Raw genomic sequence first — 15,038 nt, 5'->3', positions numbered from 1 at the left:
CATTTTCTGGCGCCTCTTGTTGCGGTTTGTGCATAGAGGTTTCAGTTCACTATAGAAATCTGCAAGCGGGTTGTCAGGCCAGCTTTGCAGCTGAGACCTGGGGAGCATGTTCTGCTGGGGATGGAGGTGGCCCAGATGAACTGGAGTGACCAAATTTGATCCTACTGTCACACCAACTAGACTTTCTCATGCAGCAGCTTGAGGCTGGGCTCCTTCCTACAATGAGAGGACATTGGGGTCAAGTCAAAGCTTTTATTTCTGGTCTACTCCCGGGATGGTGGGCAAGGGTCCACCAGGCATGTAAGAAACCCCAGAGTCTTTTGAGTGGGCAGGCGGCTTGCAGCGAGGTGCGGGCTCAGCGACCGCTGGATGTCACACAGGGAGGAGCAGAGAGCTCTAGGAGTTTGTGCTTGGTCACCCATCATCCTAACGATGGCATTTTGATTGTCTTTCCCTTCCTGGCATGGTGGAGCTCTAGGAGGAGGCCAGAGACCCCAGATGTTAGACCACGTGGCTGAGAAGGGAGGCAGTGTGGCTATGGCCCATGAGCTTGGGAGACGATAATGTTCTCCTTTGTAGGACACACAGCCAGGCACACTTGGGGGGTCGGGGGGTGGGAATCCCACAGTGCCTGCCTGGGAAAGGATGGATTCTAGCTCTTGAATTAGAGGAAGGGGACAACTGTGCCAGGAGACAGTTATGAGTTTTCCGTGGCCCCACGAGGAGGTTTTGGTTGAACTCGAGGCCTGGGGAGAGGGGGTCCTTTCTGCTGGTGACCTTGTATGCCCGAGGGAGGAAGAGGCCTCTTCTGCGGCTGGTGCTGAGGCTGGTGCTGGCCACGGTGGCCAGGAGGTGGGGGGCGATGACCAGGGGCTTGGGTGCGATGACCAGGGGGTGGAGGAGGTTGGGATGCAGCTGGATTTTGAGGCGCTGAGCCTGGCATCTGATGGGGCTTCCGGCTCCTCTCCTCGGAGGTTATTCTATGTGCTCTGATGTCCAGTTCCTCACCTGCAACAACAAAACCTCTAAAGAGTTCATGTTGGCAAGATCTGGTCAGTGCGGCTATTGATGGAGTGGACCTGCTCTATACAAGGTGCCATGCTAGCTGCTTTTGGGGACGTGACAAGGAAGCAGAAGCTGCCCCTACCTTCTAAGGGTTCTCGGTCGCACAGGGAAGATAGAAATGCTCACCAGTAGAGAGGTAGCCAGAGGCAAGGAGGCAAGTGGGGGGCTTTGTGTCTGGGTCTCCCGGGAGCAGAGAGGGCACTCAGACCCCACAGCCTGCCTGTGTCATCCTAGAGATGGCGCCCTGAGAGTACCTCATGGTTACAGCCCTGGTGATGGGCTCTGCGTGGGCGAAGAGCATGTTAGTGATGAACTTCCTTCAGATCTGCCTGTCATCGACTCTGCCGTAATGCAACCGCATTCTGATGAGGGCTGGAGGCTGCGCAAGAGGTCGGCCATCCTTAGAAACTCACTAGCTTCTCAGAAATTCCTAAGTAAGCCACATCCTCTGGGGCTTAGCAGGAAAAGGACCCCTCCCCTGGCCACCACCCTGGAATTGTCTGCTTTGCGTGCCTGTCATCCCTGAAGACAAGCCCCCACCTCACAGCAATGTTGTTTTTCCTTTGCTGCTTTAAAACCACACAGAAAATCTGTGAGGACGCTCAGCTGCGGTGGGTCTGGAGGGTGCCATGGCCCCGCCGGCCTCCTTTGGGCTGCAGGGCAGCTGCTCCTGTCCCTGTGGCCAGGGCCATCCTTGCAGCGCTCCAAGGACAGCAGGGGGACATGTTCTCCCTGGGGTCAGGCGGCCGCTCACATTGCTGCAGGGATGCACTGCTCAGCAAGGGCAGGCCCTCTCTGAGCGTCACCCTGTAACTTCAGGAGGTGACACACGTCCACACGCCTTCCTCCACTGCTGGAAATCCAGGCCTCAGGTGGCTTCCAGCATGAGGGCTCAAGGCAGGCGACATGGTTCAGACATGTGAGAGCCCAGGGTGCTCTAAGCACACAAAGGAAAGGGCACAGAAAGGGAGAAACACATCCTCTGTGCCCGCTTTGGTGCCCTAAGCTCATGTCCAGGGGGCCGGGCGGAGGCCTGTGACTCCTGACCACACAGCCTGCTGTGGGGCAGAGGGGAGTCTGTTTTCAGCCCTGACGTGGCAGGCGTGGCCTGGCCATGTAGTCACCAGTTTCTTCACCCAGTGTCCTGTGCATTTCTTCTTTGAACATCTATTCCTGCTCTTCTAGGTGTTAGGTGCCATTGCTACGTGGCAATGACAGCTCAGACACAAATCTGCCCCCAAGACGCCTAAAAGCAAGTAAGCGGGACTGCAAATTAAAATGTCCGTCTCCAGGAAGAGCCCAGGGCCTCCAGAGGGGTGCAGACCAAAAGCCCCCAGTGTTTGGTGTGGCCGAGCGGCAGAGGCGTCGGGCTGGCATGGACAGACAAGGCTAGCTGTGGCTCTGTGCAGCCTGCCCGGTCAGAGCAGGACAGTGGCCACGCCCGTGCCAGCAGCCCCTGCACAACGTCTGCTCCAAGGAACTCTTTCAGGCTCGTTTCATCTCGTGGATGCTCAACCCAGGGCCAGGACCAGGGTGAAACAAGCCCTCGCTCTCAGGGTTGTGTAGGGTCGACCCTGAGGGGGTGGGTCTCTAACTTTTGCTCCCTGGGCTCCTTGCTTGCCTCACCTTTGTCCTGACTCAGCCTACCGGTGACAGGACTTGGGGCAAATCATTTAACCTCACTGAGCGTAAGTTTTCTCCTCTGTATATTATCTACCTTGTAAGATCCCTCGGAAAGTTGGAGAAGATACTGAATATAACATTACATTACAGAGCTTAGCTCCTGGCACAAGCAACTAACTATTTTGTCACCATGAGGGGATTGTCACATTGGTCATTTCAGCCTGTGAAAGCAGAGATTGCCTTGTCACAGGGTGGCGTGTGAGGTCCACTTTGGAGAATACGTGATCTTTGACCCTTAGGTGATGGAGAAAGGGCCTTTGTAACAGGGAGAGGGAGCAGAGAACAGCCTGAGCAGGGCTCAGCAAGTAATTCTGTTCTACTGGGGTAGAGCATGTGGGAAGGATGGTGGTGGAAACACGAGGCCATGCTGGGAACCGTGTTGTGGCGGGACTTAGGGCCAAGGGCCAGCGGCCTAAAGGAGACCTGAGGAAAGACGTCTGAAGTAAGAAGGCCAAGTCCGAAGGTTGCCCAAGGCCACCACTTGCTGGGGAGGTTCAGATCAAGTCCTGTCTTGGGGAGTGGACCCTCTAAGGAGAGAAGCAGAGTGAGGGGACCCAGTCCTTCCGAGACTGTGAGACTGAGATGGCACACAACCCGAGCGACCAGCCCTCCTGGCTGCGTGTCCTGCCGCTGGCTGGATGCCCCCTGCTGGACCCACCTGCAGCATGGGGTCCCTACAGCCCTATCCTAGCCCCGCGGAGACACCTGATATGCCATTACAATTGTCCCCCCTCATTCACGGTTTCGCTTTCCACGGTTTCAGTTACCCACGGTCAACTGAAGTCCAAAAGTATTAAGTGGGAAATTCCAGAAACAAACAATTCATAAGTTTTTCATTGCGCGTAGTCCCAAAGTAGCATGGTGAAATCTCACGTCATGCCCCTCCGCCCACCCAGGTTGTGACTCGTCCCTTTGTCCAGTGGATCCACTCAGGAGACACATCCCACCTAGTCGCTTAATAGCCACGTTCATTTTCAGATCCACTGTTGAAGTGTCGCAGTACCTGTGTTCACGTCGTCCTTATTTTACTTAATAACGGCCCCAAAGCCATTCACATAACTTTTGTTTGAGTATATTGTTATAATTGTTCTATTTCATTATTAGTTACTGTTGTGAATCTCTTGCTGTGCTTAGTTTATAAATTAAACTTTATCATAGGCATGTATGTGTAGGGAACATAGTGTAGGTAACATAGTTCTGTAGTACCCACGGTTTCAGGCATCCACCGGGGGTCTTGGAATGTGTCCCCTGCGGATAACGGGGCACTGCTGTATCTGAACACACTGCTTTGGGGACCTGGATGCTCCTTGAGCCCGCTCCCCACTTATGGGCCCAACCTTTTTATTCTTGGTGGCTCGTCGGACAGGCCTGATTCGAGGAAGAAACACTCTCAGCCCTAATACAACCCTGCTGAGCAGCAAATTGGAAAACAGGGTCTAAACACCCAGTTTTAGAACAAGCCTGTGAGTCGCTGATGTCCTGAAATTTTACCCGTGTTCCTAGGAGCTTGGTCCGGAACACATCTTGGGTCACCCCCTCGGGAGAGGACAGGGTGTTTGTTGAAGAAAATGGTGTTTGGACGCTCATCTTCCTCCCCACGTAGAAATGTGTGGTTTATTCAACATGAGCCTCACACCGAGCCACCCTCAGGCAGTGGATTTCAGGGAGCCAAGCTGGATTCAACTTCTCACAGCTCCCTCGTTGTCGCCACTGAGAATGTGTTTTTCAGAAATCAAGCTAACCACAAAATGGAACAAGCAGTAACCGCCCGTGACAACCCTGACATTCTGAAATTACCCGTCCCTATTCGTCTCTTGCCAGACTCCAAGTGTCCTCCCCGCGAGTTGTTTCCACGGGGATTTTGCTCAGGCCTGCGGTGAGATGGAAGAGGCAGCTTACCGTTTCTCCTTCTGGGCTGTTTCTTCCTCCTGCTGATGTAGAGAATGAGAAGTGCCACAAAGACAAGCAAGATGACGCCTGCTGCACATATGCCAAGGATGAGGTAGATATTCACACCTTGCTCTGCAAGAGGAACAGAGGTGGGATGGAGAGGAGGGGTCCTGGGCAGAGGGCCTTCTCACTCTGGCCAAGGACTCCTGCCTCCCGCATTAAGCACCTAATAGAGACTGATGGGACTTCTCAGCTGCACGAAGGCCAACCTCCTGGAGGGCGATGGATTATGTCAGTCCTGAAAGAGCACAGGGCCAGGCTCAGCTCCCCAGAAGATTCCTTGCAGAACTGCCCCCCTGGACTAAAATGCCTGCTTCTTCACTCCCCACATCCAGGAGAACAACACAGGAGTGTAGATCTGAGAAGGATTTTGGAGACCATCTAGCATCCCCTCTAGTTTCACAGACAAGGCCCAGAGAGGGAGGATGAATTGCCTGAGGACACACAGTATCTCTTCCTGAGCGGTTCCTTTAAGGAACCCCTTGTCTCAAAGTTTCTGCACTGTTTACCCAATTTCATCTCCGGCTGCCCTCTTTCTCCATATTTGTTTGTTTGTTTCTCACCTTCGTGACCAGGCAGTTTCCAAAGACTGAGGGTCATTTGTCCAGCCCAGCCCTCTGACCTCGCAGCCAGCACCCCCTCCCAGGCTGCCCTGGCATGTGAGAGAATCAGACACACAGTGAGTTAGCAGCAGCAGTGGACTTTGTCTTCAGCTCCCAGACCTCCAGTTGCTGTAATGCAATGAGGATAATAATGACTCAGTGATAAGAGAAAAGGGGTTGAGTTCCAGGCTCCTCTAGGCAAGAGCTGTGTGACCTTTGGCAAGTTACGCTGCCTCTCTGAGCCTGCTCCTTGCTTTGTAAAATGGAGGCAATGAAACTTACATTACAGGGTGGCTGTTAAAAGTCAATCAGATAACGAATGTGAAAGTGCTTTGTAAACTGTAAGAGAACATGCAATGGTGAGGTCCTGCTCTTAGTAGAGCTCTGTGCACTGGTTTCCTGGGAGGGCTGCTGGGCCATCTGCCCTTTGTGAGTCAATGGCAGCTAGAGAGGCAGCAGCTGGGGCCCGGGGTCAGGGGATTCATACACCTGGAGAACAAACTGGAGCTCAGCCCAGCGTCACAAAGAAACCCTTCTCTAGCCAAACATTCCTGGGAACATACTCTTATATTCGGAGCCCAGGATGGGCCCCAGGAGCAAGCCAGAGGCCGGGAAACCAAACCAACAGACGGCAGTGGTGTGTTAAACCTTGCTTGCTTTCTTGAAGTCTCTCTGACCCATCTTGGCCTGCCTGTTGCCCAACCTCTCTGCTCTGCAGATAGAGGGGCTTCTAGAAAAACACAATCCTAAATGGCTATGAAATGGGGCTAACAAACGATCTGGGGTCCTTTAGAGGGTTTGGGGTCCCCCTGGCTGGGAGGCAGGGCTGGGGCTGCTGGAGTCTCCCCCGTCTGAGCCAGGTGGGCCAGGCAGGCCTGGGACAAGGTGGGGTGGGGGGTACAGGGTTCAGCCGTGCAGCCACCAGCTCATCTTCTCAGGCCTCACACGGAACGGCCACACCCTTATGTTGGGCACACTTAACAATGCAAGAACGCCCTACAGTCTGTTTGCAGGGTTGTCCAGCTTGGCCCTCTCGGGTACCTGGGGGTGATCTGCAGGGGGACATTCCAGCTTGTCCCAGAGGCAGCTGTGGCTCTGTCATTCAAAACTGTGTCCTCACCGTCTCTAAAGCCAACCACAGCCCTTGCTGCATTCCTTCTTGGCACTAACTCGTCCCTAAGTTTATGTGGCACACTCACTCCTTCCTGTGCATCCAAACCTGTTCCTTGCTCTAGTAGTTTGGTTTTAAGTACATACTCATCTTTTCTGAGCCAAATCATTCCTCTCTGCCTTGGCCTTTTGGGGTGAAACGTCCAGGTCCCTTTTAAGGGTCTTTAAGAACAGCCTCTTCCTCCCTAACACCCCCACCCCAGGTATTCCTCCCATCTCTTTGGTGGCCCTTCCCGGACCGGCTCCCGTTCTGCACCATTGGTGTAAGGGACGCGAAGATTCCAGTTTTCGAACCTCGGCTTCTCCCCAGGCCCGCCCTCCCTGCCTCCCTCATGCACACACATTTTTATACTGGAGAGGTCTCGTCAAAATAAACATGGAACATGGCTGTCAGCTACAATACAGGATGCCCAGTTAAAGCTGAGCTAAATAATGAATCGTTTTTAGTATAAGTTTGTCCCGTGCAATATTTGGAACACAGTTTACTGTCTTTTTATTTGCTCACTCTAGCAGCTCTAACTAAGGGCCTCCTGAAAGGTCCTGAAGTCAAGGAAGGGCCACTCCGTTCACTGTGCCTTAGCAATGGGGGCCGTGGAGGGGTAGCTGGTGGGCAGTCGTGAGGGGTGGAGGGTTGCTGGTCTACGTGTGTGGTCGGCCAACTTTAGGATGGCCCCAAAGATCCCCGCCTCCTGGGAGCCCACCTTTGTGGTCTCCCCTCCAGTTGGATGTGGGTTGGACTTATTAGTTGCTTCTAATCACTTCCTCACTAGAATATGGCAGAAACGGATGGGATACCTATGAGTCCTGAAATTAAGTTATAAAAAGATAGTGGCTTTGGTCTTGAGAACTTGTTCTTGCCCTTGCTTGGCTTGCTCAGAGGGAAGCTGGCTGCCATATTGTCAGGCAGCCCAGCGTCCCCCGTGAGTGAGCTTTGGAGGTGTCCTCCCCCGACCCCTGCCCCATGGAGCTTGGACATGATTGACACGCTGGCAGCCAGTGTCCACATTGAAGCTTCGTGAAAGACTGAGCCAGAACCACTAAGTTACTCCCAGATTCATGACTCACAGAATCTGGGAAACAATTGCTGCTTGTTGTTTTAAGCCATTAGATGTGGGGTAATTTGTTATGCAGCAACAGATACCTAATACAAAGTATATGTAAATATATATACCTTACTTCTGACTTCACACCAGCCCAGGGCTGCTTCCCAGGGTCACTGCCAGCCATAGTCACTGGTGAAACTCAGGGCCTCTAGCCAAATAACTATTTTGTGTGCTCAGTTTCCCTTTTCAAGGGGATTGACCAGGCAGCACTGGAAAGATAATCAAAGTATCAGATGAGTAGACTGATGAGACCCTTGGGAATCAAGGGGCTCATTTTCTTTGTGGATCAGGAGGCTGACAGCTAGAAAGGGAAGGAACTCTGTCAAGGTCACCCCGCTACATCTGCACAGACCCAGACCCGACGTCCTGGCCTCTGGTTCCTACAGCAGGCTGCCTCTGTGATGTCAAGCTTGGGTGACAGGAAAGCACTTAGTGTCTTAGAGGGTCAAGACTTCCTGGGGCGGGGCTGTCTGCTCTAAGGCAGGAGAATATTGCCTCACTATGTCCATGGTCCTCTCTGACCTCGAGCTCTTCCTCCTCCATCCCCCTCCCTAACTCCAGATGTTTTTCTATGGCCCTTCTATGCTTGTCTCTGATGGGAGGTGCTGGCCGTCTCCCCTCCAGAAAGGAATATTTGTTGTTCCCTCCTGCATCACTACCCTGGGTGTCACCATTGTTGTCACTGAGTAGCTGACGGACCTTGGGCATGTAAAATTGTCTTCCTGGGAAGTGGGGGTTTGCATAGATAGCCTCTGCAGCTCCTTCTGGATCTGCAGTTTGGCAGTTCCTTGTCTCCGAAGATCTTTTGAACCGCCTAAGGTTATACTACACTCTGTGGGAGGAAAACCAAGATGGATAACCATAGAACCCCACCTCATCTCTCCTCTAAGGCTTCCCTTGAAGGTTTCCAGAGGGAGGAGGCGTGTTTTCAGTTCTCATTTGGCACCTGGGCCCTGCAGCCGACCTCTGCTGTGGGCCGGGCAGGCTGTGTTTGTGAAATGAACTTGGGACGTCTGACTAGGACCTGCCACACACCTGAACACTTGATTTTCTCCATTCTGCTTTCCTCACTGACGTCGTTACTTGCCGTGCACTTGAATTGCACTGTGTTCAGGTTGCTCCACTTGTATACGATGATATTATTATCTTCTCTGACCCGGTTCTCATTTTGATACAGTTTTAATTTAGGGTCAGTTCCACCCGTTCCCTGACAGGTCAGGGTTCTGTTGGTACAACTCCAGGACATATTAGGTTTTGAAACGGCCTCTGAAAAGAAAATAAATACTGATGTCATATGAGGCAACTGTCTGATTATGATATGATTAATAGACCTACCTACATATATAGAGGGGGGAATGGAGTCAGTTTGGGACCAGGGAACAATATCAAAGAAATCCCGCCTCTCCCCCAGCTATTTTCAAAAATCATTCTTATTTTATTTTGTTTATACAACACACTCAGAACAAATTTATTTTCGATCAAGTTCACTTGATATCAGTAAAAATATGTCACATCAACTACTCGCGAGCTGTTTTATACCTTAAAATGTTTTTATTAGGTTGGTGCAAAAGTAAATGCAGTTTAAAAGGTTTAAGCCTAATACATACATGATATCGCTTAATAAATGCCCAAGGCTCTGAGAGGTTAAATGGGTGGGTTCTTGCCCAAAGCTGCCCGACCTCCCAATATGCCTCGCTGAACCTCATATAAGGAAGGGTAAGAAAGACATGCTCCCCCGATGTCACAGGGATGCCATGTGACAAAGCCCTGGGCAAGGTGTCAGGTGATGAAGTTATCGGTGGGAGTTGATATACTCGTAATTATAAAGTCATTGCCTGTTCTTTTCTGACACGATGATATTCGAAGTCTGCCTAAAAGCAAAGGGCCTGGTCTTGGCATCATATGGGTCAGAAGCAAATCCAAGTCCACTACTTCTGACCTCCTCCGATTCCTTCTCTTCTGCTCTTTTTCTCATTCTTCTCTCTCTTTCTCTAGACTTGCCATCTTTCTCACTCAGTTTCTCTCCATTTATTATGCAGACAGACAGCTTATTTTTCAATGATTCCCTCCCTCCCCGACTCCCAAGCAACAGTATCTTGTCCATGAACTTTCCCACCAAATTTCATTTCTGTCCTCAATAGCTAGGCATACAGATATTTGGTTTTCTTCCCATCCTGGGATTCTGTGTGACCAAGAATGAGGAGAATGAGGAAACATCACACAACAAGATAGAGTCTGGAGTCAAGGAGTTTCCTTGTCATTTCTATTTATAGAAGTAGCATCCAATCATTGTAAAAATTGATTAAAACAACTGTTTCGAGACTTAAAAAAAACACTTACAATTCCCCTATCCAGAATCAATAATTACTAATGCTTTGAGGTATATCTTTAGCAGATGTTTTCTATGCATATATACACACATATAAATAATGTTTTAAAAACTAAAACAGTATCATGTGATTTTGTAGTCTGTCTTTTTTCCTTTAGTAATCTATTATGAAATTCTTTCCCTTAAGAATATGAATAAATATACACCTCCACCATCTTTTTCAAAGATGTGTTCTTCATTTAATGAGTAAGTTTCTAACTGCTGGGGACTTTTAAATCCTTTCCAGCATTTCACTAATATAAACCACGCAGAGGTGAGCAGACTCTCAAAGCCATTTCTTTGTGCATAGCCTCTCTGTGAGACAGCCTCCTAGAAGGGGAATGGCCAGACCTCCTCAATTCTAGGTTGCAAGGATTCACTCCTTCTTCACTAACATCTGCTTTTAAGGAGCTTTCCACTGCCTTTTCAGCCAGCAGCAGCAGCCCACTCATTAAGGAGACGTGGGTGCAGGACAGCAGCCCCCAGAAGCATAGAGAAGCAATGAGACAGAGAAGGGCACTGAGCAAGCAGGCCTTGTGTCCCAGGCACTGCAGGGTGTCTTTGCTTGTGTCACTGAATACTCCATGCAATTATTAGTATGAAAATCAGACTCAGAGCAGCTTTACCCAATGTCATGCAGCAAGTAATGGTGACCAGATCACAAAACTGAGTTAAGATGCTGGGTGACATTTACACACACACACACACACACACACACACACACACACACAGCAAGGTGGCTGTTGTGTCATGGAAAGATCTCTGTTTTTTGGCCAGGGAGTGCGGGGGTTTATTTTTAGGGGACTCAACGTGTTCTAAAATTGAGTGTGGTGACAGTTGCACAACTCTGTGACTATATTAAAAGCCATTGAATTGTTCACTTTAAATGGGTGCATTTTGTGGTATGTGAATTGTATTATCCCAATTAAGCTTTTTGGGGAAGAATACTGTCACCATCCTTGTTAAAAGAAGCCCTGGGTTTGGAGCTTGACTTTGCACCCGTCAAACTGTGAGACTGTGGACAAGTCTCCCTTCTGGGTCCTTATAGAAAAGAAACGGATAACAGCTACTGCTCAGGCTTGGTGGAAGCCTTTACTGAGATCATGGAGGCAAAGCCCCTGACACCCAGCTGGTAGCCACGATTATCGCTGCAATACTAAAGTAGAGGTGAATGTGAGGTTCACGTTCAAAGCACAGCACTAGAGCCCACGCTGGCAGGATCCTGAGATCTGGGGCTCCCAGGGCCCATAAACAGAGGCCCCTTCTGGCTCCATTCTCAGCCCCACCCTATTTCTGGAATGTACTCTCCATTCAAGGTTGAGAACTAGGGTGTGGACAGTTGTCCTTTACAGGGAGCTGACAACGTCTGGGATTGTTGGCGAGGGAAAGCTGCCAGGTCCACGTGCTGAGAACAGGGCTGGAGGGTGACCATAGGTCAGTCGAAGGAGGGGGCCCTGCTGCTGGTAGCATTTCCTGTGTGAAGCACAGATGTTTATTTGCTCACAGAATCGCTGGCTTGTGCTAACACTGGGCTTCCTGCCTTCCTCTCCAAGCCAAGTGTTGTTTCCTCTTCTCATTTCTGATCACCTTCTACCAAGTGGCCCCTGAGCTTTGAACTTGGTCATTTACATTCCACTTTCTCTTCCCTCTCTCCACACCCATGCCATCCTGCCCATCCTTTCTCCACATATGACGCTTAGTAGGCTCGCTCTTCCTCATTTTAGGCACCCGTTAGTCTAGCCCAGTGGTTATCAGCCTTCGCGGCTCATTAGAATCTTTAGATGCTAGAAAATTCTGACTTCATGGGTCTGGGATGGAACCTGGGCACTGGTAACTTTTAATAGCATCTCAGTTGATTCTAACGTGCCACCAGCATTAAGAATCACAAACCAGCCCCTCTCTACTGCGCTCAGATTGTAGCGACAGCTTCTTGGCTAGTTTTCTTGCCTGTGTCTGCAGTAGGCACCCCTGCTGTCTTGGCACATGCACAGACATACTAAGTAAGCCACACCTTGGGTCTTCTCTGCAGAGATCAGCAAAAACAGCTTCTCCCTTGGATCATTCTGATACGGAGCAGATCAGAAACAAGTGCTGGGCGTCTTTACATTCTTTATTTCCAGCCCTTTCCTGCCATGTAACTATTTCTTCAGGCCATCCTGGCTTGAAATGGTCGCTCTAGTTGGAAGATGCTCTGCTCTCCAGTCAGCCTCACTTTCCCCACTCTACACCTAGCTTGCCCCTTCATCATCAACCTGGAATGCCCACCTTTTCCTTCTGCCCACCTTGTGATTAATGCCCATATTCCAATAACTACTAAAGAGACAATTTTAGGCAGATAGACTTGAAGTTCTGTCAGCTGTGGATTTCCACGTGTGGATTTCACGTCTCCCACAAGATGGGAGCCTCCACTGAGGTAAGAGGCATGCATTAGATTACCTTCGGGGCTCCCCCAAGGCAAGGTCATGCCAGGGGACATTCCATAAATGCTATTCCCCAACTTGCTAAATAGCACCCATATTGAGATGGAAGAATTTAAGGAACAAAGACTTACCTAGAATCTTTAAATCAAACATTTTTTGAAGCATGTTTTTTCCATCCTGATCATATATCTCCGCCTTGTAAGTACCGCTATCATTTCTCTCCAGACGTTTAATTTTCAGAGTTCCATTTTTAAATATGTGATATTTTTCCTTTCGCTGGTAAGGTGTCTTCCTGCTTGAGTATTGTGCAATCTTGATTGTATCCTTCACCCATTTTATATCATCTACAGGATCTTTCACTTGAAACTCAGGAATGTTCAGGTTGATGTCATCACCCACCTTACCCAGGACTATGTTTGTAGGAGCTGCACCTATAAAAAAAAAAGCAAGACAGTTACTGAGGGCTTGAGACTCACTGCCAGGGAAAACTGACCTGTGACCTCTTTGACCCAGCTCAGAGTCTCCAAAGAAGGTTCTCATGGAGACAATGGAGACCCACACACCAACGTACCTTTGGTAGAACAGATGAAAATCAGAAGGAAGCTGGCTAAGATGTGGCATGCGAAGCTCATCTTTGGGGTTAGTTTCCTTGTGATTCTGAGCTCTTATAAAAGGAACTAAAGTAAAACTGGTAGAATCCACCCCTGGGAGCTTAACCACGTGTCTCTGTTTTTTGCTTCTTTTATAGTAGCATGTAAAGTACAAACGTGCACGCGCGCGCGCACACACACACACACACACACACTCACTCACACAGCAAACCAACCCTGCTGATAAGGTCCTTTGTCAAAGTATGTATACTCATGAGTGTGTTTTCCTATCACATTTAAATTCTCACAACAATCTTGGGTGGGTTTTATTACCCCCATGGAAGAGACAGAAACAGAGGCTAAATAAATCACTTAAGATCACCCTTTAGTTATCAAGGAGCCCAATTCAACTGCACAGCCCATCTTCTATCCATTCAGCTATAAAGCCTCTAACAAGACCACATCGAAATAGAGGTAAATATTCATAAATGAACAGCAGAATACAACTATTTATTCTATGATTATACATATTGGAAAATAAATGCATATGAAATAATTAGAAAAGCAGATATTTTTTCTCTTCCTCAAAAGGTGTTTTATTTAAAGTTCTAAACTTGTTTCGTGATAAAAAGAAACAAATATAAAGTGAGTCTCAGCTGTAACTGCTTGAAATACCCAAATCTTACATTTAGTGTTAACAACTCTATTGAAATTCACAGTTAGATAAATTAAAAGAAAAAAAACAAAACGTGTTGCAAAACAAACAAAAGTGCAGAGAGACTATGAAATACTATTAAACAACGAGAACAAATGATTCAAAAAACATTTGAGATGGTTAACACTATAGATGATTAAAGAAAGGAACAGATACGGAGAAAAAGAAAATTGAGAGAGGAATGGGAAAGAGAAAGAAAAAAGAAATTTGTGATACGGGAAAAGAAAGTGATGTATTGATGGATACACACAGAAAAGATGCACAGAGAGATCTACTCACAGAAAAAAATTACACCCAAAGATAGATTTCCAAAACAAATTTCCAGTTTTATAATTCTTTAGAATAGAGGGAATAAAAATCTTAAAAATTGTGCTTGTTTTCTGTTTCAAACTTAGGTACAAATACCGATATGATCTCTCAAAAAGTTGCCCCGGAAATGAAATTAAGTCAAGTAAAGGAAGGCCTAATAGAATATTTACCTCATGATTATTACAAATCCCTAAGTTACATCATCCACAAAAACAAACTACAATTGGATTAAATTTTTAAAAGTTAAAAACCTATAACAGTGTTAAAAAACATAGACATTTTCACATCTTTGAGTATGGAAGGCCTGCCTACATATATTATATGATCCAAAAGTGATAAAGAAAAGGTGGATATAATTGACTACATAAAAATGTAACATTTACGTATAGGCAAAGAGCGAGTGAACAAAATGAAAAGACATGACAGGAAATAGTCATATATACAAAAAATTATCAATATCCGAGATATATAAATTATTCCCATCAATCAATAAGAAAAAGAAAACTCAGTTTTTAAATTGGGCAAAAAGTATAAATAAGCTGTTTATAGAAGAAATACTTTATAGAAGAAATATCAATAAACATACGAGAAGACATCTAATGTCACCAAAAAGAAAAAGGAAATATAAATAAATATATATATATATATATATATATATATATATATATATGTATATCATAGCCACAAAATATGATTTTCACCATCAGATTGGCAGAATTAGAAAAAATAATTTACATTATTGACAAGAGTGTAGGAGAAATAGGGCCCTTCATACAGTACTGGAGGGGTTGTGAATCCATATGTCCTGGGGGGTGAAATTTGATGATTTCCAACAAACTTTAAAATATGTATATTTTTTGACTTTACACATTTAGTTCGAGAAATCTATTGTACACAAATATTTGCCTATATGTGCAAAACTTCTGTTCAAGGATGTTTGCCGTAGCATTTTTTTGTAATAAAAAAATTGCAAACAACTATAATTATGGTATATTCATATTAAGAAATATTGTATAACAGTTAAAACAGAATAAAGTGGACCTAAGAGTAAGAATATACTACA

General features: G+C 47.4%; 1 protein-coding gene across 1 annotated transcript; it reads right to left on the bottom strand.

The window, feature by feature from the left end:
- Window positions 1–238: 238 nt before the first annotated feature.
- On the bottom strand, window positions 239–13,088 carry CD2 (CD2 molecule). Its single transcript, XM_019730615.2, has 5 exons — window positions 12,933–13,088; window positions 12,493–12,792; window positions 8,609–8,839; window positions 4,648–4,770; window positions 239–1,008 (listed from the first exon to the last, which is right to left on the bottom strand). Exons 1-5 carry the CDS (start codon window positions 12,991–12,993, stop codon window positions 698–700), a joined length of 1,026 nt encoding a protein of 341 aa, XP_019586174.2. The 5' UTR covers window positions 12,994–13,088; the 3' UTR covers window positions 239–697.
- Window positions 13,089–15,038: the final 1,950 nt, after the last annotated feature.

The sequence above is a fragment of the Rhinolophus sinicus genome, linkage group LG14 (genome assembly GCF_036562045.2).
Source record: "Rhinolophus sinicus isolate RSC01 linkage group LG14, ASM3656204v1, whole genome shotgun sequence".
Taxonomy (NCBI): domain Eukaryota; kingdom Metazoa; phylum Chordata; class Mammalia; order Chiroptera; family Rhinolophidae; genus Rhinolophus; species Rhinolophus sinicus.
The sequence above is the reverse complement of the archived record's forward strand: the minus strand, read 5'-3'. Positions and strand labels throughout refer to the sequence as shown.

What these genes read in the sequence shown, in the direction of transcription:
- CD2 (XM_019730615.2), bottom strand. Translation starts at nt 12,993, where the DNA reads ATGAGCTTCGCATGCCACATCTTAGCCAGCTTCCTTCTGATTTTCATC. An exon ending in TTTCATCTGTTCTACCAAAG is followed by an intron (nt 12,793 to 12,932) that starts GTACGTTGGTGT and finishes TTTTTTTTATAG; the next exon opens with GTGCAGCTCCTACAAACATA. An exon ending in GTTTGATTTAAAGATTCTAG is followed by an intron (nt 8,840 to 12,492) that starts GTAAGTCTTTGT and finishes TTTTCTTTTCAG; the next exon opens with AGGCCGTTTCAAAACCTAAT.